Source organism: Rana temporaria, chromosome 2 (assembly GCF_905171775.1).
Source record: "Rana temporaria chromosome 2, aRanTem1.1, whole genome shotgun sequence".
Lineage (NCBI taxonomy): Eukaryota > Metazoa > Chordata > Amphibia > Anura > Ranidae > Rana > Rana temporaria.
This window is the reverse complement of record NC_053490.1, coordinates 532,905,247-532,929,059: the sequence shown is the minus strand read 5'-3', so window position 1 is coordinate 532,929,059 and position 23,813 is coordinate 532,905,247. Positions and strand designations below refer to the sequence as shown.

The following is a 23,813-nucleotide window of genomic DNA, read 5'->3' as shown; positions in this document are numbered from 1 at the left end:
GACGAGGTAGCGCTAGCCGACCAGTTGATACAGGTCCTAAAATTTGACTGCAAATCAGCTATGGACACTATTCCTCTGCTGGCCAGAGCCTCAGGCTATGCAATAGTGTTACACCGTCTGCTCTGGCTAAAGTGTTGGTCTGCAGACCAATCTTCCAAGAAGGCCCTGATGGATTTGCACTTTAAGGGCGACAGACTTTTTGGAGCATCCCTGGATGACATTATTAAAGATTCCACAGGGGGTAAGAGTACGCTGCTTCCACAATCCAAAAAGGGTAAGGAGCCACGCCGTAGGCAATAGCCCTCCTTCACCTCGCACCAGCGTTTTTCGTCGCCCATCGCGGCCAGTAAACGATCCCAGGCCAATAAAGCGCCTGCTAACAAATCTACGTCCTCATGAAGGTTTGCCCCCACCTCTCGGGTGGGGGGACATCTTTGCGAATTTGCGACCCGGTGGACATCGCAGATCTCCGACCGGTGGGTTTGCAAAGTAGTTTCCTCAGGGTACAAGATGGTTTCTCTCTTGCCCACCAAACAGATTTTTTCCCTCCAACCTCCAGCTTCAGCCGACCCGTCAGACAGCCCTATTTGGCGCAGTTCAGGATCTGCTGGTACGCGGGGTAATCATTCCTGTCCCAGTACAGGAACAATTTCAGGGGTTTTACTCAAACCTGTTCGTAGTACCAAAGAAGGAGGGCGTTCGCCCAATCCTGGATCTTAGGGCTCTCAATTGCTTTGTGAAGGTACAAGGATTCCGGATGGAGTCGGTTTGCTCTGTTGTTGCTGCCCTCCATCTGGAGGATTTTCTGGCATCCTTGGACATCAATTCTGGCCCTACTAAGACAGCGTGGCATCCCTATCATGGGCTACTTGGACAATCCTTCTGAGGGCCACTTCAAGCTTCGAGGTGAGCGTGTCTATAACCTGTCGGACCCTCCGAGATTTTGGTTGGGTACTGAACACTCAGAAGTCAGTATTGGTGCAGACTCAACACCTAGTGTATCTGGGGTTGATTCTGGACTCCTCAGAGGCGAAAGTTTTTCTCCCTGTGGAAAGGTTGCAGACTCTTTGGGCTTTGGTGCGGCAGTTGACATCCCAAAGATGGTCGTCACTCCGCTTTTGCATGCGAGTCCTGGGTCTCATGGTAGCCTCCTTCAAGGCAGTACCCTATGCTCAATTTCATACTCGAGTGTTGCAGAAGGAAATTCTGTCCAGATGGGACAAGTGCCCATCGTCCCTGGATTGGCAAATCTGGGTGAGCCACCTAGTCAGGACCTCCCTGGTTTGGTGGCTGACATCACCGGCACTTCTGTCCAGGAAGTCGTTCCTTCCTTTTCGCTGGATGGTGGTTACGACGGACGCCAGCCTTACCAGGTTGGGGGGGGTCTAGGGGGTCCTGTCGGCCCAGGGTCACTGGACTCTGGAGGAATCCCACTTGCCGATCAATGTCCTGGAACTCTGGGCGATCAGGCTGTGCCTCTCCAAATGGTCTCAGAGGCTACAGGGGCGTCCAGTCAGAATTCAGTCCGACAACGCCACGGTGGTGGTGTATGTCAACCATCAAGGAGGAACAAGAAGCTTGGCTGCAGCATTGGAGGTCGCCCACATCCTGAGGTGGGCAGAAAGGAGTGTACCGGCCCTTTCGGCCGTATACATTCCGGACGTGGAAAACTGGCAGGCGGACTACCCGAGTCGCCAGATGCAGTGCCTTCAAAAAGTATTTAACCCCCTTCAAATTTTCCACATTTTGTCATGTTACAACCAAAAACCTAAATGTATTTTATGTGATAGAGTGACGGTAGGCAACCTCGGGCCTTCAGCTGTTTTGAAACTACAAGTTCCATGAGACATTGTAAGACCCTGACAATCAAAGGCATGACACCTAGAGGCAGAGGCATGGTGGGATTTGTAGTTTTGCCACAGCTGGAGTGGTGTGGTTGCCTACCCTTGTAGATGGACCAACACAAAGTGGCACATAATTGTGAAGTGGAAGGAAAATGCTTTTCAAACTTTTTACAAATAAATATGTGAAAAGTGTGGTGTGCATTTGTATGGCGCCCCCCGGAGTCAATACTTTGTAGAACCCCCTTTCTCTGCAATTACAGCTGCAAGTCTTTTTGGGGATGTCTCTACCAGCTTTGCACATCTAGAGAGGGACATTTCTGCCCATTCTTCTCTGCAAAACATCTCAAGCTCTGTCAGATTGGATGGAGAGCGTCTGTGATCAGCAATTTTCAGGTTTTGCCACAGATTCTCAATGTGATTTAGGTCTGGACTGTGACTGGGCCATTCTAACACATGAATATGCTTTGATGTAAACCATTCCATTGTAACTCTGGCTGTATGTTTAGGGTCTTTGTCCTGCTGGAAGGTGAACCTCCCCCCCAGGTTTTCTTCTAAGATTTCCCTGTATTTGGCTACATCCATATTCCCATCAACTCTGACCAGCTTCCCTGTCCCTGCTGAAGAAAAGCATCCCCACCACATGATTCTGCCACCGCCATGTTTCACAGTGGGGATGGTGTGTTCAGGTTGATGTGCGGTGTTAGTTTTCCCCACACATAGCATTTTGGTTGTAGGCCAAAAAGTTCAATTTTGGTTTCATGTGACCAGAGTACCTTCTTCCACATGTCTGCTGTGTCCCCTCCCCACATGGCTTCTCACAAACTACAAACAGGACTTCTTATGACTTTCACCAATGTCTTTCTTCTTGTCACTCTTCCATAAAGGACAGATGTGTGGAGAGACCACTAATAGTTGTCCTGTGGACAGATTCTCCCCCCTGAGCTGTGGATCTCTGCAGCTCTTCCAGAGTTACCATGGGCCTCTTGGCTGCTTCTCTGAATGCTCTCCTTGCCTGGGCCGGTCAGTTTAGGTGGACGGCCATGTCTTGGTAGGTTTGCGGTTGTGCCATACTCTTTCCATTTTCCGATGATGGATTGAACAGAGCTCCATGTTCAAAGCTTAAAGCGGTGGTTCACCCTCCTTCACATCATTATACCATTACATTCGGCATCGTAGCGCGAGCTACGGTATGCCGGTCTTAAATTTTTAATCCCTGTACTCACTGTGCTATCGATCATTGAAGAATCCGACTCCCGCGGGGAATGGGCGTGCCTATGGAGAGGGAGGATGATTGACGGCCGGCTCTGGCACGTCACGCTCCCCGAAGACAGCCGGAGTAGGTCTCGGCTATTCACAGCGCCTGCGCACAGGCTATGCGCAGGCGCCGTGAAGAGCCAAGCCTATTTCGGCTATTTCCCGGAGAAGCGTGACGTGCCAGGGCCGGCCGTCAATCACCTTCCCTCACCATAGGAACGCCCATTCCCCGGAATCTTCAATGAGCCATAGCACAGTGAGTACGGGGATAAAAAATGTAAGACCGGCATACCGTAGCTCGCGCTACGATGCCGAATGTAATGGTATAATAAAAAAAAACATTTTTTTTTTTTTTTTTTAACAGGGTGAACCCCCGCTTTAAGCAATATTTTTTTATAACCTAACCCTGCTTTATACTTCTCCACAACTGTATCTCTGACCTGTCTGGTGTGTTCCTTGGTTTTCATGATGCTGTTTGTTCACTAAGATTCTCTAACAAACCTTTGCGGGCTTCACAGAACAGCTGTATTTATACTAAGAATAAATTACACACAGGGGGACTCTAAATTACTAATTAGGTGACTTCTGAAGACAATTGGTTCCACTAGATCTAGCGATGCATATAATAATGCAATAACTACAAGAGATGTAAATTTCTGTTTGGGAAACCTCAGCTTTACTGCAACCTAGAATCTCCGTTTGAACCGTTTGCTCCTGCTGCTGTCAATCACAGCCTGTGAGGAGAGATCATGGGGAGGGCCCAGTCTGTCTATGGGCGCAGGCAGCGCAGCTTGGGATCCAGCCCACAATGTAATCAAGGCCCAGCGGAGTCTGCTAATACCTGGGCACCTATAGAGCAGAGCGGGCTCCGTCCATGTCCTCTCTGCAGAAACTGAGCAGACACAGACCTGTCATCTGCTCTGATCAGCGAGGGCATCTGTGAGTGGACCCCCTTGCTGATTTGAACAGAAACCGCCCCATGTGGAAGGGGCCTAAATGTCATTCAGTTATGCTTGTCCTACATCCTTCGAATTTACGCCAGTCGTGGGCCACCGGTCAGCACAGTGGAAGATTGTAAGCCAAAAAGTAAGTGCAACCAATCGGATGCAGCTGCTGTTTGGGCAATTAGACCCCGGCAGGTGCTGGCTGTCTGCCTACAACATCTGGCAGGGGGGGCATTCCTCCATCCACACCATGTAGTGTGGATGTGGGAATCTGTTGTTTTTTATTTTTATTTATTGAAATGTGGATTGTTAGCTTTATACATCTTTTTTTAGCATTCGGTTACAAAAAATGACTTGTGACAGTTGTATATGTTGAAACCGTGTTCTAGTGACAGTCGAAGTGTCCATTTTCGGGAATATGATTTTTGGATATGCAATCATTTCCTTTCTCTTTCTTTCAGTGTGTCGCCCCCTGGTGGAGATTTCTCAGATCCTGTCACATCGGCAACATTGGGTATCGTTCAGGTAATGTGTAATAAAATCTGCGTTTCAAGTCTTTTTTCCCCTCCCGTCTTTCAGGACAGCCCACAATTGAGAGATACTCCTCCTCTTCCTCTAGGAAACACTGCGCCAGCCCATAAATTTCTCACTCCCCCTGCCAGACCTCAGTATTAGTGTTTCCTCCGGTGGGGAGACACTGTGCATGGGAACCTAGGCCAATTCAGGCAGAGGACTGAGGCCATCTATTTTACCTTAAGGAAGCAGAGGCTTCCAGGTGAATCCTGGTGCGGTGCAGGCCCACCATTAGCCACCCCTTCCACGCCGAGCGCGGCTCCTGGTTGCGGGGGACCCCTATCTCGTCCAGCGGGGCGCAGCGGGGGGGACATCCAGGCTCGCCCTGTACTACAGGCCGCAAAGAATTTTTTTGAACCGAGCGGGCTGGACGGCGGGTGACGTCATTTCCGGCGTAGAGCGGATGTCTCCCCTTTGAACCGCGACTTCCGGTTCCGGGTCGCGGTGCTGATAGGAGGTCCGGGCGGACGCTGGAGGGAGTCGGATCTCGCACAGGCGAGGAGAAAGCTCTCAGCAAGCAGCCACCTGCAGTCATGTCGGCAGCATCTCCAGAGCCAGCCCTGACAACTGACGCTACCTCCAGCGAGCCTAAGGTAAGAGTACCCTGGGGAGGGGCGCTCTCTAGCTTAGGTTTGCCTCTCCATGTAGGGTTCAATGCATGGGGAGGCAAGCCCCCTGGGTGGCCAGGGGAGGGGGAGTCCTTAGTCCCAGGGTTTATAGGGGGCTAGGTGCACTCCTAGGGTTGTAACTAAATTTTTTAAATTTTTTTTAAATTTTTTATTTTTATAACTGTTGTTTTCTGCCCTTTCTGTGTTTCAGAAAGCCATTGAAAAAACGGGTAGTGGAAGGCATAGCTCAAAGAGGAAGTGTGCCTCCTGTAGGGATGTCCTTCCAGAAACATGGACTAAGGTCCTATGTAGGGATTGCATTCAATCCCTGGTCAGGGAAAATGAATTAGAACAGGAGTCAGGACTTGCAGCCTCTGTTAAAGAACTGTCATCCACGTTCTCCTCATTCAAATCTCTGTTTGAGAGATTACAGCCTTTGGCTGTCCCTACCCTGGTTACAACCCAGCCACAGGCTCAGGGTCCTGCTCCTGTCATACCCATTGCAGCAGCTATGGCAGATGTTTCCGCAGGCCCTTCCCAAGAGGAACAGGTTCCTCCAGATAGTGCCACCTCTGATTCTCAAGAGGGGTCAGAGGGAGAGGACCAGGACGGGGAGTCCAGGAAGCCCTCTAGGTACAAATTGTCACTGGATGAGGTAGAGGACCTCTTAGGGGCAGTTTACACAACCCTTGGTATCCAAACCGACAAGAAACCTCTTACCCTCCATGATCGAATGTACAGGGGTCTGGAGGAGCAAGAGAAAAAGGTCTTCCCAGTACATGATATACTGGTTGAGACCATTAAGAAGGAGTGGCAGGATCCTGAAAGGAAACCCTTTTTTTCCAGATCCCTAAAGAGGAGATTCCCTTTCTCAGAGGATCCTTTATCTGTTTGGAACAAAAGCCCCAAATTAGACGCCGCCTTCTCCCAAGTGTCCAGGAACACGGATTTAGCGTTCGAGGACATGGGGGTTTTGTCCGATGTTATGGACAAAAGAATGGATTCCCTATTAAAGAAATGTTGGGATTCTACTATGGGGAATCTTAAACCAGAACTTGCCGTCACGGTAATGGCTCGCAATCTGGAGCATTGGCTCTCTAAAATTCAGGAGCACATTGAAGCTGGTACGGATAAGGAAACTATTTTAGCCTCCTTCCCTACTATCCTGCAAGGAGTCGCTTATATAGCGGATGCCTCAGCGGAGTCAGTCCGCATGTCGGCCAGATCGGCGGTTCTGGCTAACTCGGCCAGAAGGGCCCTCTGGCTCAAGACTTGGACTGGCGACAGCGCCTCTAAATCCAAGTTATGTGGTATTCCCTTCACAGGGGACCTGCTTTTTGGCCCAGGCCTTGAAGCAGTACTAGACCGCACGGCGGACAAAAAGAAAGCCTTTTCTCCTAAAAAGAGAGTCACAGTACAGGCAGGAAGGGGGTTTCGTCCGCATAAGCAAAAAGGGGCCAAACCAGCAGGCCAAAAGAGGGTTTGGACCCCCAGGGGCAGAGGCAGAGGTGGAGCGATTTTTCACCCTCCTGTCCAGCCCCCTAAAAACCCATGACTTGTTAGTCAGGGTGGGAGGAAGACTGGGGACTTTTCTCCCACAATGGGAATCAATCTCCCCAAACCAGTTTGTCCTGGCGGTCATAAGAGGGGGATACCGACTGGAATTTTCATCACCTCCCCCCCAGAGATACCTAGTCACCCATCTACCCAGGGACAAGGAGAAATCTGAAGCCTTGTTGGGAGCTCTAAGGGAGCTAGAGGATCAGAGTGTCATCCTCAGAGTTCCAAGGGCAGAGGAAGGAAGGGGATTTTATTCACACATCTTTGTGGTAAAGAAGCCCTCGGGAAAATACAGGTTAATCCTAAACCTAAAACCTCTGAACAGATCCATTTCATACAGGAAATTCCGTATGGAATCAATTTATACAGTCAGAGCCCTCCTTCCCCTCAATTGTTTCATGGTATCTCTGGACCTCAGAGACGCATACTTACACGTCCCGATCGCAGAGAATTCTCAGAGTTATCTGCGATTGGCCGTGGACCTAGAGGGAACGATTGTACACCTCCAGTTCCAGGCTCTGCCATTCGGGCTATCCTCCTCGCCCCGGATTTTTACCAAAATCCTGGCAGAACCCTTAGCGTTTCTGCGACTTCAGGGAATATCCATCATAGCCTATCTGGACGACCTGCTACTTTTCGCAGCCTCGCCAGAGCAGCTATCCAGGGACCTGGAAGTGACCAAGAAGGTTCTAACGGACCTAGGGTGGTTACTGAACCTAGACAAGTCCAGTTTAATTCCATCCCAACAGATCACTTACCTAGGGTACCTGCTGGATTCTACTCTCTCAAGAGTGTTCCTCCCGGTAGAGAAAGTCAAGAAGTTGGACAGAGCAGTAGCTTCCCTCCAAAACAATCAACAGGTGTCACTAAGGTCCCTGATGTCAACGCTAGGTCTGCTGACATCTGCCCTCCCAGCCGTACAGTGGGCAGGGATTCACTTTCGCCCACTGCAGGCCTTCCTACTAAGGGTCTGGGATCACAGCCTAGAAACCCTAGACTCCTTGATTCTAGTACCCCTTCAGGTAAAGAGATCCCTCTGGTGGTGGAGAAAGGCCACCAACATTACCCAAGGACGTCTGTGGATTATCCCGGTGTCTCGGGTGGTAACCACAGACGCAAGCGGCAAGGGCTGGGGAGCGCACCTGGGGTCCCTTCCAGCGCAGGGTACCTGGGGTCTCCAAGATCTAAAAAGATCTTCCAATTGGAAGGAGCTGAGGGCAGTGGGCCTAGCCCTCAGGTTCTTTCAGGAGGAACTCCAGGGGCACCACATTCAGGTGAGATCGGACAATTCATCGGCCGTAGCCTATTTAAACAAGCAGGGCGGCACGAGAAGCGAAAGTTTGTCGGTCCTGACAGCAGAGATTCTGGGCTGGGCCGAGATCCACACCCTCTCCCTTTCGGCGGTCTTTCTGAGGGGAGAAAGAAACGTAACAGCAGACTTCCTCAGTCGGAGGCAGCTGAGGGAGGGCGAGTGGACCCTCAACCAGGAGGTCTTTCAGCTCCTGAACAAGAGATGGGGAACTCTGGAGGTGGACCTCTTCGCCTCAAGAGAAAATGCGAAGGCCCCCTGTTTCTTCTCCCTGAACAAGGGAGAAGGAGCAAGGGGAGTGGATGCCCTGTCCCAAAGCTGGAAGTTCGGAAGATGCTATGCATTCCCACCTCCGGTACTTCTTCCAGCAGTACTGAGAAAATTCCAATTAGAGCACACCTCTCTAGTCCTGGTAGCTCCTTACTGGCCCAAGAGGGCTTGGTTCTCAGTCCTCAAACAATTAGCGGCAGAACCACCCTTATTTCTACCTCAGCGGGAGGATCTTCTATCACAGGGCCCAGTCCTATGTCCACAAGTCCACAGGTGGAGGCTAGCAGCGTGGCTACTGAGGAAGCCATACTAAGATCCAAGGGATTTTCCGAAGGTTTAATTGCCACCCTCCTTAATAGTAGAAAAAAGGAGACCCGCAAAATTTACAAGAAGGTTTGGCTTCGTTTCAACGAATGGTGTGTAAATTGCCCCTGTTCTGTACAGAGCCCCACGGCTGTCTTAGAATTTCTTCAGTGTGGGGCAGATAAGGGTCTTTCGGTTAGCACCCTTAAAGGGCAGGTTTCGGCACTTACGGTGTATTTAGAAAAACCTCTGGCCACCAGTCCCTGGATAGTCAGGTTCTTTAAAGCACTATCCAGACAGAGACCAGCTCGAGGGCCACCCTTCCCCAGTTGGGACCTGTCTCTGGTATTGCGTACCCTAACGGGTACTCCCTTTGAGCCCTTAGATAATTGTTCTCTAAGGGATTTAACCTTAAAAACAGCTTTTTTGGTTGCAGTGACCACTGCTAGGAGGGTCAGCGAGCTAGAAGCTCTATCGATCAGACCCCCTTTTTGTGTTATTTTCCCGGATCGGGTCGTTTTCAAGACCGATCCAGCCTTTCTTCCTAAAGTGACTTCAAAGTTTCACAGGAGTCAAGATATAGTTTTACCCTCTTTTTGTTCCAACCCTTCGGGGGAAAGGGAACGACGTTTCAGTACGTTAGATGTTAGGAGAAGTATCCTACATTATTTAGAGGTGACTAAACCGTTTAGACGGTCAGACTCACTATTTGTTTTATTTTCTGGAACCAGGAAGGGATGCAAAGCATCCAGGCGCACTATTGCCAGGTGGCTAAGACTAAGCATTGAGCAAGCATACACTTTGGCTGGTAGGGATATCCCTACAGGAATTAAAGCACACTCCACTCGAGCGCTGGCAACCTCTCAAGCAGAAAGAGCGGGAGCAACGCCGGAACAGATTTGCAAAGCAGCAACATGGTCCAGCTACACCACCTTCGTTAAACACTACAGGGTGGACCTGGTTTCGGCAGGTGAGCAAGCCTTTGGACGAAAGGTTTTGCAAGCCATAGTCCCACCCTAGTTGGTAAGTTCTCGGTTATCCTCTCAATTGTGGGCTGTCCTGAAAGACGGGAGGGGAAAAATAGAGTTACGTACCGGTAACGTCTTTTCCAGTAGTCTTTCAGGACAGCCCTGGGTACCCACCCGAATAGAGGAAGTCTGACTTCAAGACCAGGACATGATGTTGATATGTAATTGTATGTTATTAACATGTTCTTGTGTCTCCCCAGCTGACCGGAGGTGCTCGTATAAATACTGAGGTCTGGCAGGGGGAGTGAGAAATTTATGGGCTGGCGCAGTGTTTCCTAGAGGAAGAGGAGGAGTATCTCTCAATTGTGGGCTGTCCTGAAAGACTACTGGAAAAGACGTTACCGGTACGTAACTCTATTTTTTTTTTTTCTCTTCACCACTTGTCAGTAAATCGCATACCTCTACGTCATTTGAATTTAAGTGGTTGTACCGGGGTGATGCCGGCAACCCAGTAGCGTTTTTAGAGCCGACGGGCTGCTTTCTTGTAATAACAACCAACCGATGCAACTAAGCAGCCACCCGGCCGTTATTACAAGCAGCGGGAGGGGACGTCCCCGTTCCCCCCTTCCCCCGGTTTCCGCGTTTTGCCAGAGCTCTCCCGTCCCACGAGAGACCCGGGCAACCAGCCAGCTGCCCGGTGACCCAAACTAAGCCGGTGACTTGTCCTTAAGGTTCACCTAACGGGAAAGTTCCTTCATGGACTGCGCAGGCGCAAACTTGCCGAGGGAAATCTCCGAGCCTCACCCGGGATCCAGGCTCATTCTTTAACATCCCCGTGGATTGGAGGATGTTAAAAAAAAGAGCCAGGAGGCCGAGCGAGCGGAGCGAGCCATCCGAGCGAAGCGAGGACGTGAGGCCGACTGGCCACTTTCCTCGAAATCTACGTCGCCCTGGATGCCGGCCGAGGTTCGGAGATCTCCGTCGGCAAGTTTGCGCCTGCGCAGTCCTTAAAGGAACTTTCTCGTTAGCCGGAACCATATCGCCAGATCAGATTGCGCCTGCGCCGGAACTTTCATGATAGCCGGAAGCATATCGGCAGATCACCGGAATAGGCTTTGATTGGGTCTCGGATGTAGTGATCCGGAAGCGATGTTATGACGCTACTTTTTCCGGTTTGCTAGAATCTTAAAGCTGCATTCACATCTGAGCGTTTCAAAGTTGCGCGTTTTTACTTCGTTTTTTGCCGTGTTTTTTTTTGTCACGATTTTGAAAAGGTCACCAATGTAAAGGGCAGAAAACCGCCTGTAATCTGCCCCAAAGAAACACATTTTTTCTTTTTTGAGCTTAACCACTTAAGCCCCCCCCCCCCTCCCCCGAACCATTATGCAGCTAAAGGACCAGCCCCCTTCTTGCGATTTGGCACTGCGTCGCTTTAACTGACAATTGCGCGGTCGTGCGACGTGGCTCCCAAACAAAATTGGCGTTCTTTTTTTTTTCCACAAATAGAGCTTTCTTTTGGTGGTATTTGATCACCTCTGCGTTTTTTTGCGCTATAAACAAAAATGGTGCGTCAATTTTGAAAAAAAGCAATATTTTTTACTTGCTATAATAAATATCCCAAAAAAAAAGATACATTTTTTTTCCCCTCAGTTTTGGCCGATACGTATTCTTCTGTGGTAAAAAAAAATCTTAATGAGCGTTTGATTGGTTTGCGCAAAATTTATAGCGTCTACCAAATAGGGGGTAGATTTATTGCATTTTTATTAATATTTTTTTTTTTTATATTTTTTTTTTGTAATGGCGGCGATCATCGATTTTTATCGTGACTGCGACATTATGGCGGACACATCGGACACTTTTGACACTATTTTGGGATCATTGTCATTTTTACAGCGATCAGTGCTATAAAAATGCACAGATTACTGTAAAAATGGCACTGGCAGTGAAGGGGTTAACCAGGAGGGGGTGCTGTAAGGGTTAAGTGTGTCCTAAGGGATCGTTCTTACTGTGGGGGGGGGCGTGGCTGGGCGTGTGACGCCACTGATCGTCCTTCCCTAACACAGGGAACAGACTAGTGACAGCCACACTAGGAAGCACAGGGAGAGGTTTGTTTACACTTACCTCTCCCCGTTCTTCCTCTCTGTGACCCGATCGCGGGACACCGGCGGCGATCGGGTCCGCTGTTCTAGCGGGGACGGTCATGGAGAAAAGGACCGGGGCGTGCTCGCGACCCACGGCTGGGATATTAAAGGGGACATACATGTACGCCCTTGTGCCCAGCCGTGCCATTTTGACGACGTATATCGTCGTGCGGCGGTCCTCAAGCGGTTAAAGTGAAGTTCCACGGAAAAAAATAAATAGAAAAATAACAAATACTGCAGCTGCTGACTTTAATATATGGACTCTTGCCTGTCCAGGGCACCCGCGATGTCGGCACCCGAAGCCGATCTGTCCCTCAGGTGGAGGCGCTATATGTATTGTTGAAAGAACAGACCAGTCTGGCTGGAGTGGTTGAAGGTATTGATCTCTCTCTCTCTCTCTCTCTCTCCCTCTGTTGTGTCGGTAGGTGTTCTGGGGGTTGGATAAAAAGTTGGCCCAGAGGAAGCACTTCCCCTCAGTGAACTGGTTGATCAGCTACAGTAAGTACTCGAGGGCTCTGGACGAATACTACGACAAGCACTTCCCCGAATTTGTCCCTCTGAGAACCAAAGCCAAAGAGATCCTACAGGAAGAGGAGGACCTGGCTGAGATTGTGCAGCTGGTAGGAAAGGTAAGACCACAAAAAACACAGGACCTGGGCTCAGCTGTCCAGTCGTGTCCCGCCATTCTCTGGGGCACTTGGCAATAGTATTGGGATTGTACCAATAATCGATGTAATAGGATTCCTGCTGGATTCCTGAGGGTTATCTGGGCAAGTTTATATCACGGCTGCAGACTGATTTGCAGCAGTGGTCTCTGGTCCAGGTGCTCTCGGTTTAACCTATTGTTTTTCTACTATCCTGGTCCGTATATGTCTCCTGTGGTCACACGGTGTTCAACCACTTTGTGCTCATTGTTGCCGTGTGCTTTGAGTCATTGTAAACCTCCTTCCCTCGACAACTTTCTTGGTCTCCCCTCTGAGCAGTTTCCTTCTGGTCGTTCATCCAGTTTAGAGCGAAATTCTGATCCAGGGAGGGTCTCCACTTCTTAATAGACTTCACTGTGCCTCTGGGCATTGATAAAACCTTTGAAATATTTTTGTATCCATCTCCTGACTTGTGACCATCCACAACTTTATCCTGGAGATCCTGGTAACGGTGCCTTGCCACCCATAGTTGATTGATTGCTTCAGTTGCACTTCCAGGGACTGAAATGCTCCAGGAAAGCTCTTTACATGCTGAGCTAATCAAAATGATCACAGTTGAAAGTCAAATGGATTTGTGTGCCATTGAGAAGATGATTAGGTACACCTGATTGAGTTTCCAAGTAATTTTTAGGAGGGGTGGTCCTTTTTCCAACTCGGTGATTTTGGTTTTTGAATTTTCTTTCTTTTTTATTATTTTCTGACACATGTTGGTGTTCTGTCTTTCACGTGGATGTTATAAGTTGCACTGAGTAAATACAGCTGGATAAAACAAGAACTGTGTCTGTCTGTCTGTCTTTTTTTCAGGCTGCAAAGCAACAAAATGTTATTATTTTAAAGGGGGGTGATTCTTTTCTATACCCATTGTATGTTAAACATTATGTGTGGCCATTTGGTGATGCCAAGGGCCACATTTGAAGCCCCGTTTAGCTCATAAGTGAACAACCACTGGCTTAGAGAGTTCCTGCACATGGCTCCATCACTTCCTGGTAGTAGTAGTAGTATTAAAGCTTGTCTGTGCCTTTTTGTCTCCTGTCCATTCCTATTGGTCAGTTAGTTATCCTATAATAGCGATGGGCCAATAGGAATGTGAAGGAGGCAGGAAGGAGCAAACAAAATGTGAAGGAGGCAGGAAGGAGCAAACAAGAATCGGCACTACTGGTAAGTCTCAGAACTTTGGGCATGGTATTTGGGCATAGAAGGGAGACGTTGAGGCTTCTGAAGGTGTTACCTTTTAGGTGCTTGCTATTTATACTACCAAATGCCATTTTTTTTCCTTATTTTTTTTTTTTATTATGGCTATTGGGTTTCTGCTTCTAGTGGCACCCCCATAGGGAAATATTTGCCCTTGGCTTACCAGCAACCACGATCACAGATCGTATATAAACAAGTTAAAGCGGGGGATCACCCTAGAATTTTTTTTTTTAACATTACATTGAGCCGAGTTGTGAGAATGACATTATGCTGACCTTTTTTATTCTCTTGCCGTACATACCGTTTTTTATCTATATTTTCACCGCGACTTCCGGGTATGTAATCCTGCAGGACTGGGCGTTCCTATTCACATGCTAATTGATTGACAGGCTTCCGACCGGCGGTTACAGCGCGGCTTGAGTTGCCGAAAGAAGCCGAACGTCGGTGGGCAGGCGCCGTATAGAGCCGACTCGCAGTCCGGCTTCTTTCGGCAACTCGTGACGCGCTGTATGCGCCGGTCGGAAGCATGTCAATTAATTGGCATGTGAATAGGAACGTCCAGTCCCGCAGGATTACATACCCGGATGCCGCGGTGAAAATATAGATAAAACGGTATGTACGGCAATAGAATAAAAAAGGTCAGCATAATGTCATTCTCGCAACTCGGCTCAATGTAATGTTAGAATTTTTTTTTTTTTAGAGTGAACCCCCGCTTTAAGAAAAGGTAATTTAATGTTGATTTTACACAATAAAACAAAAGAGAGAGTAATTAATCACGGTTAGAGGTACATTTTGGGCAGGGATGAGTTAAAGTGGTTGAAAACTTGGCCCTTGCCTGTAGGTGCTTTGCAATATCTCCTAAACCTCCACGGTTAAGGAGATGTTTGCAGAAAAGACTTTACATCTACTTTAATGTTACCTGATTTTCATTGCAGGCTTCCTTGGCAGAGACGGACAAAATCACTCTGGAGGTGGCCAAACTGATTAAGGACGACTTCCTGCAGCAGAACGGATACACTCCATATGACAGGTCAGACGACGTCCTCACATCCTGCCGCCTGTGTCATTGATGCCGAATACAACCTTTTCACTCTACATCACAGATAATTAGTTTTGTACCCCAATGTTGGGTAATCGAATACGTTTGGTTCTGCTGTCACCAATTATACCCATTATGAGAGGTTCCCACCATCCCTGTGCCCATTATGAGGATTTCTTACCATCCCTGCTCTGAGTTTTCAGGTCTGCACACCTGATGTGCCCATTATGAGGAGTTCCCACCATCCCTGCACTGAGTTCTTGCGTCTGTACACCAATTGTGCCCATTATGAGGAGTTCCCACCATCCCTGTGCTGAGTTCCCGGGTCTGCACACCCGCTGTGCCCATTATGAGGGGTTCCCACCATCCCTGTGCTGAGGTCCCAGGTCTGCACACCTGCTGTGCCCATTATGAGGGGTTCCCACCATCCCTGTGCTGAGTTCCCGGGTCTTCACACCTGCTGTGCCCATTATGAGGGGTTCCCACCATCCCTGTGCTGAGTTCCCGGGTCTGTACACCTGATGTGCCCATTATGAGGGGTTCCCACCATCCCTGCACCGAGTTCTTACGTCTGTACACCAATTGTGCCCATTATGAGGAGTTCCCACCATCCCTGTGCTGAGTTCCCGGGTCTTCACACCTGATGTGCCCATTATGAGGAGTTCCCACCATCCCTGTGCTGAGTTCCCAGGTCTGCACACCTGATGTGCCCATTATGAGGAGTTCCCACCATCCCTGTGCTGAGTTCCCGGGTCTGCACACCTGCTGTGCCCATTATGAGGGGATTCCACCATCCCTGTGCTGAGTTCCCGGGTCTGTACACCCGCTGTGCCCATTATGAGGGGTTCCCACCATCCCTGTGCTGAGTTCCTGGGTCTGTACACCCGCTGTGCCCATTATGAGGGGTTCCCACCATCCCTGTGCTGAGTTCCCGGGTCTGTACACCTGCTGTGCCCATTATGAGGGGTTCCCACCATCCCTGTGCTGAGTTCCTGGGTCTGTACACCTGCTGTGCCCATTATGAGGGGTTCCCGCCATCCCTGTGCTGAGTTCCCGGGTCTGTACACCTGATGTGCCCATTATGAGGGGTTCCCACCATCCCTGTGCTGAGTTCCTGGGTCTGTACACCCGCTGTGCCCATTATGAGGAGTTCCCACCATCCCTGTGCTGAGTTCCTGGGTCTGTACACCTGATGTGCCCATTATGAGGAGTTCCCACCATCCCTGTGCTGAGTTCCCGGGTCTGCACACCTGCTGTGCCCATTATGAGGGGATTCCACCATCCCTGTGCTGAGTTCCCGGGTCTGTACACCCGCTGTGCCCATTATGAGGGGTTCCCACCATCCCTGTGCTGAGTTCCTGGGTCTGTACACCCGTTGTGCCCATTATGAGGGGTTCCCACCATCCCTGTGCTGAGTTCCCAGGTCTGCACACCTGATGTACCCATTATGAGGGGTTCCCACCATCCCTGTGCTGAGTTCCCGGGTCTGTACACCTGCTGTGCCCATTATGAGGGGTTCCCACCATCCCTGTGCCAAGTTCCCGGGTCTGTACACCCGCTGTGCCCATTATGACAGGTTTTCACCATCCCTGTGCTGAGTTCCCGGGTTTGTACACCCGCTGTGCCCATTATGAGGGGTTCCCACCATCCCTGTGCTGAGTTCCTGGCTCTGTACACCCGCTATGCCCATTATGAGGGGTTCTCACCATCCCTGTGCTGCGACTCTTGTTGTGTGTCATGAGGAAGTCCCCAACATTCCTGCTGGATTTTGTTTTTTAGATTTTTAAAGCTTGCGCTGCATGTTGTTGTAGAGTTTTTATCTCACTGTGAACAATGATAAAGGCTACCTATGCTGACCTGAGTCATCATTTATTGTATTGTGGTAGTTTTGGCCTATACTGACATGTTCCTCATGAAAAAGCACACAACTTTAATATTACTTCATCTCTTTCCTTGTTAAGATTCTGTCCTTTCTACAAGACGGTGGGCATGCTGTACAACATGATCGCCTTCTATGATATGGCCCGCCGTGCTGTAGAGACCACGGCACAGAGCGACAACAAGATCACGTGGTCCATAATCAGGGAGAACATGGGGGAGATCCTCTACAAACTTTCCTCTATGAAATTTAAGGTCAGTACAGTGCTCTGGTTTAGGATAGAGTAGGTGTGGGGGGGTCCAGGCTTCTCTAAGGCTAGGCTCACACATGTACGGTGGGGGTCCAGGCTTCTCTAAGGCTAGGCTCACACATATACAGTGGGGGTCCAGGCTTCTCTAAGGCTAGGCTCACACATATACAGTGGGGGTCCAGGCCTTCTCTAAGGCTAGGCTCACACATGTACGGTGGGGGTCCAGGCTCTTTTTAAGGCTAGGCTCACACATGTACGGTGGGGATCCAGGCTCTCTCTAAGGCTAGGCTCACACATGTACGGTTGGGGGGTCCAGGCCTCTCTAAGGCTAGGCTCACACATGTACGGTGGGGTCCAGGCTCTCTCTAAGGCTAGGCTCACACATGTACGGTGGGGTCCAGGCCCTCTCTAAGGCTAGGCTCACACATGTACGGTGGGGGTCCAGGCTTCTCTAAGGCTAGGCTCACATGTACGGTGGGGGTCCAGGCTTCTCTAAGGCTAGGCTCACACATGTACGGTGGGGGTCCAGGCCCTCTCTAAGGCTAGGCTCACACATGTACGGTGGGGGTCCAGGCTTCTCTAAGGCTAGGCTCACACATGTACGGTGGGGGTCCAGGCTCTCTCTAAGGCTAGGCTCACACATGTACGGTGGGGATCCAGGCTTCTCTAAGGCTAGGCTCACACATGTACGGTGGGGGTCCAGGCCCTCTCTAAGGCTAGGCTCACACATGTACGGTGGGGGTCCAGGCTCTCTCTAAGGCTAGGCTCACACATGTACGGTGGGGGTCCAGGCTTCTCTAAGGCTAGGCTCACACATGTACGGTGGGGGTCCAGGCCTCTCTGAGGCTAGGCTCACACATGTATGGTGGGGGTCCAGGCCCTTTCTAAGGCTAGGCTCACACATGGTACAGTGGAGGTCCAGGCCTTCTCTAAGGCTAGGCTCACACATATACAGTGGGGTTCCAGGCTTCTCTAAGGCTAGGCTTACACATGTACGGTGGGGGTCCAGGCTCTCTCTAAGGCTAGGCTCACACATGTACGGTGGGGGTCCAGGCCCTCTCTAAGGCTAGGCTCACACATGTACGGTGGGGGTCCAGGCTCTCTCTAAGGCTAGGCTCACACATGTACGGTGGGGGTCCAGGCTTCTCTAAGGCTAGGCTCACACATGTATGGTGGGGGTCCAGGCCCTTTCTAAGGCTAGGCTCACACATGGTACAGTGGAGGTCCAGGCCTTCTCTAAGGCTAGGCTCACACATATACAGTGGGGTTCCAGGCTTCTCTAAGGCCAGGTTCACACATGTCGGGTGCAAATTTCCCCTCCGTTTTTACCACAAATTTCCTAAGCAGCGGTTCAGCTGCTATTTTAAATGTACATTTTTGGAGGCCGCGTCTTTAACATCAGCTGATTGTTAAGCTGACCGCGTCCTTAACAATCAATGTTTTATCAGCTGTCAGCGGGGTTCCCCTGCTGACAGCTGAATTTAAAAAAAACATTGCCGGCAATAAAAAAAATCCTGAAAACAATGGCGTGGAATCCATACCAGGCCCATTTTGGGTTTGAAATTGATTTTGAGGGGAACCCCACACCAATTTTTTTTCTAAAATGGGGTGGGAACAACCCCCCCCAAAAAAAAAAAACATACTAGACCCTTATCCGAGGATGCAGCCTGGCTGGCCAGGGGGGGTGCGAGTGAGCACCCCCACCTCCTTAACTTTACCAAACCACACGCCCTCAACATGGAGGGGTGCCTTGCTCTGCCCCCCTATTTCAAATCAGGGGCCTCTTCCCCACAACCCTGGGTGGTGGTTGTTGGGGGCAGCGGGCTTATCAGAATCCCCAGATCTCGCCCCCTCTTTATGTGAATGAGTATGGGGTTCATTGTACCCCTGCTCGTTCACCAAAAAAAAAGTGCCAGTAATAAAAACAGTTTTTGACAATTCCTTTTATTAAAAATAAAAAACAATGTAGATCTATTGCCAATCACGACACCCGTCCCCGTATTGGGGGGAGGAGGGAGATGCACACAGAAGGTTGGTTTTTTATTTTGTTTTTTTTTATCGCAGAGCCAATCCAGATTCAGCAGGGGTCCTGACAGTAATGTCACAATCCACCCAGATGCCTCAGGCTCTCAGACTGCCACCTAGAGCCTGAGCCAGCCGCTCCCGCCCTCTACACAGTTTGTCGCTCTGGTAAGCCCTGGAGGGGCAGAGCGGAGAACCCACCGAAGACCAAGAACTAAGCGATCAGCGGTCTTTGACCGCCCAGTTCTTGATGATGTAGAGGTGACCTCTACAAGTATGAATTGCATCCCGCACGTGCCTTTTAAATGCATGCCAACCCTCTGCAGCATATTTTACTGCGGCAGGTCTGCTTGTACAGGCACAATCACGTAACGGTATGACGCGGTTTTCTTCTGGGTCTGCTCATGCATGGGCGCACGGACCCAGAAGACTGTGCTGCCATTCGCTGTAGCACCAGCCAATCAACAGGTCCCGGGAGGAAGCTCCAGCGCCGCCTCTTGCAGATGTAAACACTGACTGTTTTTGTTTTCCTGGAAAGCAGAGATCAATTTTTTATTTTTTTTATCTCCTGCTTTCCAGTGTAGAGGAGAGATTTGGGGTCTTTTAGACCCCAGATGTCTTCATAAAGATGACCTGTCATGCCTTGGTGCTATCACAAGGGATGTGTACATTTCTTATAATAGGAATAAAAGTGATTGAAAAAAAAAAAAAAGATGTAATCGATGCCATCAGTATGTTTTGCAATAATAAGGTTGCAAAGGTCTTGAGAGAGCTCTTTGCTTTTACCCATCATGAGATGTTTCTTGTGTGACACCTTGGTAATGAGACACCCTTTTATAGGCCATCAGTTGAGACTGAACCAGCTAATTTGCACTGACAAGGGGCGGGATTTCTTTCTCTTCTGTTCATAGACGGACACAGCCTTCATTGACATTAGGGTTATGCTTCTTCCTACCAGGAGAAACTCTCCTGGTAGGAAGAAGCATAACCCTAATGTCAATGAAGGCTGTGTCCGTCTATGAACTCGGAGAAATGGATTTTACGGTGAGTACAAAAATCCTATTTTCTCTTCCGTTCATAGACGGACACAGCCTTCATTGACATTAGGGTTATGCTTCTTCCTACCAGGAGAGTTTCTCCTGGTAGGAAGAAGCATAACCCTAATGTCAATGAAGGCTGTGTCCGTCTATGACGTCTATGAACTCAGAGAAATGGATTTTACGGTGAGTACAAAAATCCTATTTTCTTATTACTGATAGATTTCAATGACAATGGTCCCATTGGTCCCATGGAAAGCCAAGACACCGGGTCTTGGCTTTCCATGCCTTTTTTGCATCCCCCTTTCTTCATGTGTTCAATGCGGTTTCCCTGTGTCGTTCCATTTTATTACCCAGAACTTCATTTCTGAACGTATTTGTTTTGGTTTCTTTGTATGTATGGAATTGCATGGGTTGTTACCGACATTTGTGGGGAACATTTCTTGTCAATAATGGTGCCTTTTTGAGAAATATATTTGCCTAGAAAAATGGTGATGTGTTTACTTCAGCCCCGGAAGATTTGGCTGCCCAAAGACCAGAGCACTTTTTGCGATTCAGCACTGCGTTGCGTTAACGGTCAATTGCGCGGTCGTGCTTTCTTTTGGTGGCATTTGATCACCCGTACGGGTTTTTATTTATTGCGCTAAAAAAAAAAATAGAGCGTAAATTTTGAAAAAAAAGCAATATTTTTTACTTTTTCCTATAATATCTACAAAAAATATATAATTTTTTTTTTAACCTTAGGTGATACGTATTCTTTTACATATTTTTGGAGAAAAAAATATCGCAATAAGCGTTTGGTTTGTGCAAACCAGTTTACAGCGTCTACAAAATAGGGGATAGTTTTATGGCATTTTTATTATTATTATTTTTTTTAATAGTAATGGTGGCGATCAGCATTTCTTCTTCTTTTTTTTATTTATTTTTTATATTGTGACTGCGACATTATGGCGGACACTTTTTTGACGCCATTTTGGGACCATTCACATTTATACAGCGATTAGTGCTATAAAAATGCACTTTTTACTGTAAAAATGGCAGTGAAGGGGTTAACCAGTAGGGGGTGTTGAAGGGGTTAAGTGTGTCCTAGGGATGTGTTCTAAAAGTGGGAGGGTGGGGGGCTACGTGTGACACAACACTAATCACCGTTCCCGATTACAGGAAGCAGGCGATCGGTGTCCTGTCACTAGGAAGAATGGGAAAATGCTTGTTTACATGAGCATTTCCCTGTTCTTCCTCTTCTTGAGATGATCGCGGGAATCCCCGCTGACATCTAGTCCGTGGGACCCACGGTCAAACTCACGGTGAGGGGATGTCCCTATGTACGCCCATTGTGTCGACGTATATCGTTGTGCGTTTGTCGGCATGTAGTTAATACAGGGCTCGACAAAATCCGGGCGCCCGGTCGCAATTGGGACAAGAAATTTTGACCTGGCGCCTGCCGGTAATTAAGGCCGCGGCCTTCACAGAAGGAAGCTTAGGCCTGCAGAAGGCCGCGGCCTCAATTACCGCCGGCGCGGGCCCGCCGCGATCCCGCGGCGGGGGAGGTGGGGGCGCATGGAGACACAGGATGTTTGGTGGTTTATAAGTAATTTTTTAGTAAAAAAAAATAGAGATTTTTACACTTGGGAGAGGAATGTCCGAAATGACCTGGGTGGGAACCGGTTGAGGTCCAGAACTGCCTCGCCAATCTAAACCTATGCTGCTTTCTTACCTGAGGCTTTTTTTTTTTTATCCAGGACCCAGTGAAAGAAGGAGAAGCCAAGATTAAGGGAGAGTACGCCCAGTTACTGGAAGACATGCAGAACGCCTTCCGCAGCCTGGAAGATTAGGAGCCATCACCTCCGCCAACCACTTCTGACCACCATCCCATCATCTCGGACCTCCACGTACCGCATCAAGACCGGAGCTCCCGTCTATCCACTGCAGAGCTCCATCCACCTCTTCCACGTTGTGTAGTCTTCATACAACGATAGTTTCCATTCCAGTGTTTTGGCTCCTGTGTGTAGCTGTAATCTGCTCGGTGTGGTGAATGTGCGTAAGTCTGACCTTCATAGCGGATGGAGTGTAGGTGGGAGAGAGGTGCTGATCCAACCCCCCCTTCCCCCGAACCCCCAAATCAGCAATTTTTTTCCAGAACTGTTTTACCAAATGGAGTCTGCTAGGTCTTCTTTCATCTCCTAATCTATAGGTGACCAGAGGCCAGTTCTTAACCCATTTTGAAGGGCTTTTGTTGGTAACGAACACATTTACATCTGCGATCCCCTTATTTTTCACATTCCAAACATTTTTTGTTTTTCCTGTTTTTTTGTTTAATTTTGCATTTATCACCTTTTTATTTTTCCCTTTTTCACAGTGAGTACAGGCAACACTTCGCTTTCCAGCTATGGCAGAACTACCTGCCCAAGCATTCAAAGGCTGGTGGGACATACTGGGATTTGGTAGTGCCACCACAGCTTGGGTGGTTTCAGTTGAGCTGGTCTACCTCATTGTGCGTCTCTGTATACTGAGCCATTGTATCTCTACACTTTACCATGTGACTTCTGCAGAGATTCCCTAAGGTTACAGTGGGCCTTGGAGGTATATGCTGCTTACAACCCAGAAAACAAAAAATAGGAGGAAGTGCAGGTTACCTCATGAATAAACTGTCTGCTTCAGACGGCATATTTGACAAAACACGTTGGGTGGAGCTATGTGCTGACCACAAGTTGCTGCACATTTTAGCCTGTTCTTGAGGATGTCCCCCCTCTCCATTTGAAGGACCCTTCTGATGCTGTAGTAATTATGGTTTTTGGGGGTTCACACACTTCTGGCCCGCTTGTTTTGGGAAACCAAACAAGGTCATGCCTCTTTAGGTCATGCAGCTCAGTGATGAGGAAACCTAACCTGAGGGTCACAGTTGTCGTCAAAATAGTCTGCAGTAGGTTCCTTTTCTGTATTTTTTGATGATCTTCTATGCAGCTTTACAGCTGCACATTGGGAAGTTGCATTGGATGGCATCGGCTTTAATGAAAAGTGCGCTTTTTAAAGTGCATTTGTCTTCCACTAGGTCCACCAAGGGCCTCCTAAGTGCCCGTTTGAATCTGCTTTTAGTTTGCTATGGAGACTCAAAGTGGTTGGTAAACCCTTATATATGCACCCAGTGAAAAAGGAAATAAAACAAATCCTCTTACATAAGTTGTTCCGGTTTATCTGCAGTCTTCTCTACTCTACTTCTGCTCAAAGTCCACAATTTTTACAAAGTTTGTCTGAGCTTTCAGAAAACAGGGGGCCAGAGAGCCTCGGAAAGGCTTGGGGACAGCTTGGTCGAACTTGAAAGGAACTAAGTTTTTACAAGTACTTGCGCTCGGCTCCGGCACCCCCGCACCTCTGGCCAAATGCGGTACTGCACACCGCTATGGCTTGAATCTTAATAATTAGTTCCGCATTGACTTTAATGGCATGTAATACCACATGCGGCCAGAGTTGGGAGGGTGCTGAAGAGCCTCAGATGCCCGGAAAGGCCTGAGGACAGCTCGGCTGACCTCGAAGACCTTGGAAAGGCTCGGGAACGGAGTATTTCCGGGAAATTCTGAACGGCGCTGTTCGACTCCGCTCGGCTCTGGCGCCCCTCCCTACCTCAGACCAAACGCGGTACTGCACACCTCTTTGGCCTGAATCCTGCTCGTTTTGCGAGACAACACTCGCAAACCAAGTTAGGATTTTTTTTAAATACAGTGCTCTCCTATTGCGACACGCTCGTTAACCGCGTTACTCGCAATCCGAGGTTCCACTGTACATGTTTTCCACGTGTAGATTTCTCAGCATGTTTGGGACTCTTCTGGTCTACTCCTAGCATGCTCTTTACCGTGCACAGTAATCTTGTAGACGGTGCAAGACAAAGCGGACAACCAAAATCCAAAAGTGTAGGTAGGAGG

General features: G+C 49.0%; 1 protein-coding gene across 6 annotated transcripts in view; it reads left to right on the top strand.

Annotated features, from left to right (window-relative positions):
* Positions 1-23,046, top strand: part of ATP6V1A (ATPase H+ transporting V1 subunit A) — a 90,730-nt gene extending 67,684 nt beyond the window's left edge. For all 6 annotated transcript variants that reach the window (XM_040339141.1, XM_040339146.1, XM_040339142.1 and 3 more), the window contains exons 12-16: positions 4,504-4,567; positions 12,200-12,403; positions 14,605-14,699; positions 16,670-16,841; positions 21,636-23,046. In XM_040339141.1, coding sequence (XP_040195075.1) covers positions 4,504-4,567; positions 12,200-12,403; positions 14,605-14,699; positions 16,670-16,841; positions 21,636-21,728 — 628 coding nt within the window. In that variant the 3' untranslated portion in view covers positions 21,729-23,046. The remainder of the gene's footprint in view (positions 1-4,503; positions 4,568-12,199; positions 12,404-14,604; positions 14,700-16,669; positions 16,842-21,635) is intronic.
* The last annotated feature ends 767 nt before the right edge of the window (positions 23,047-23,813 follow it).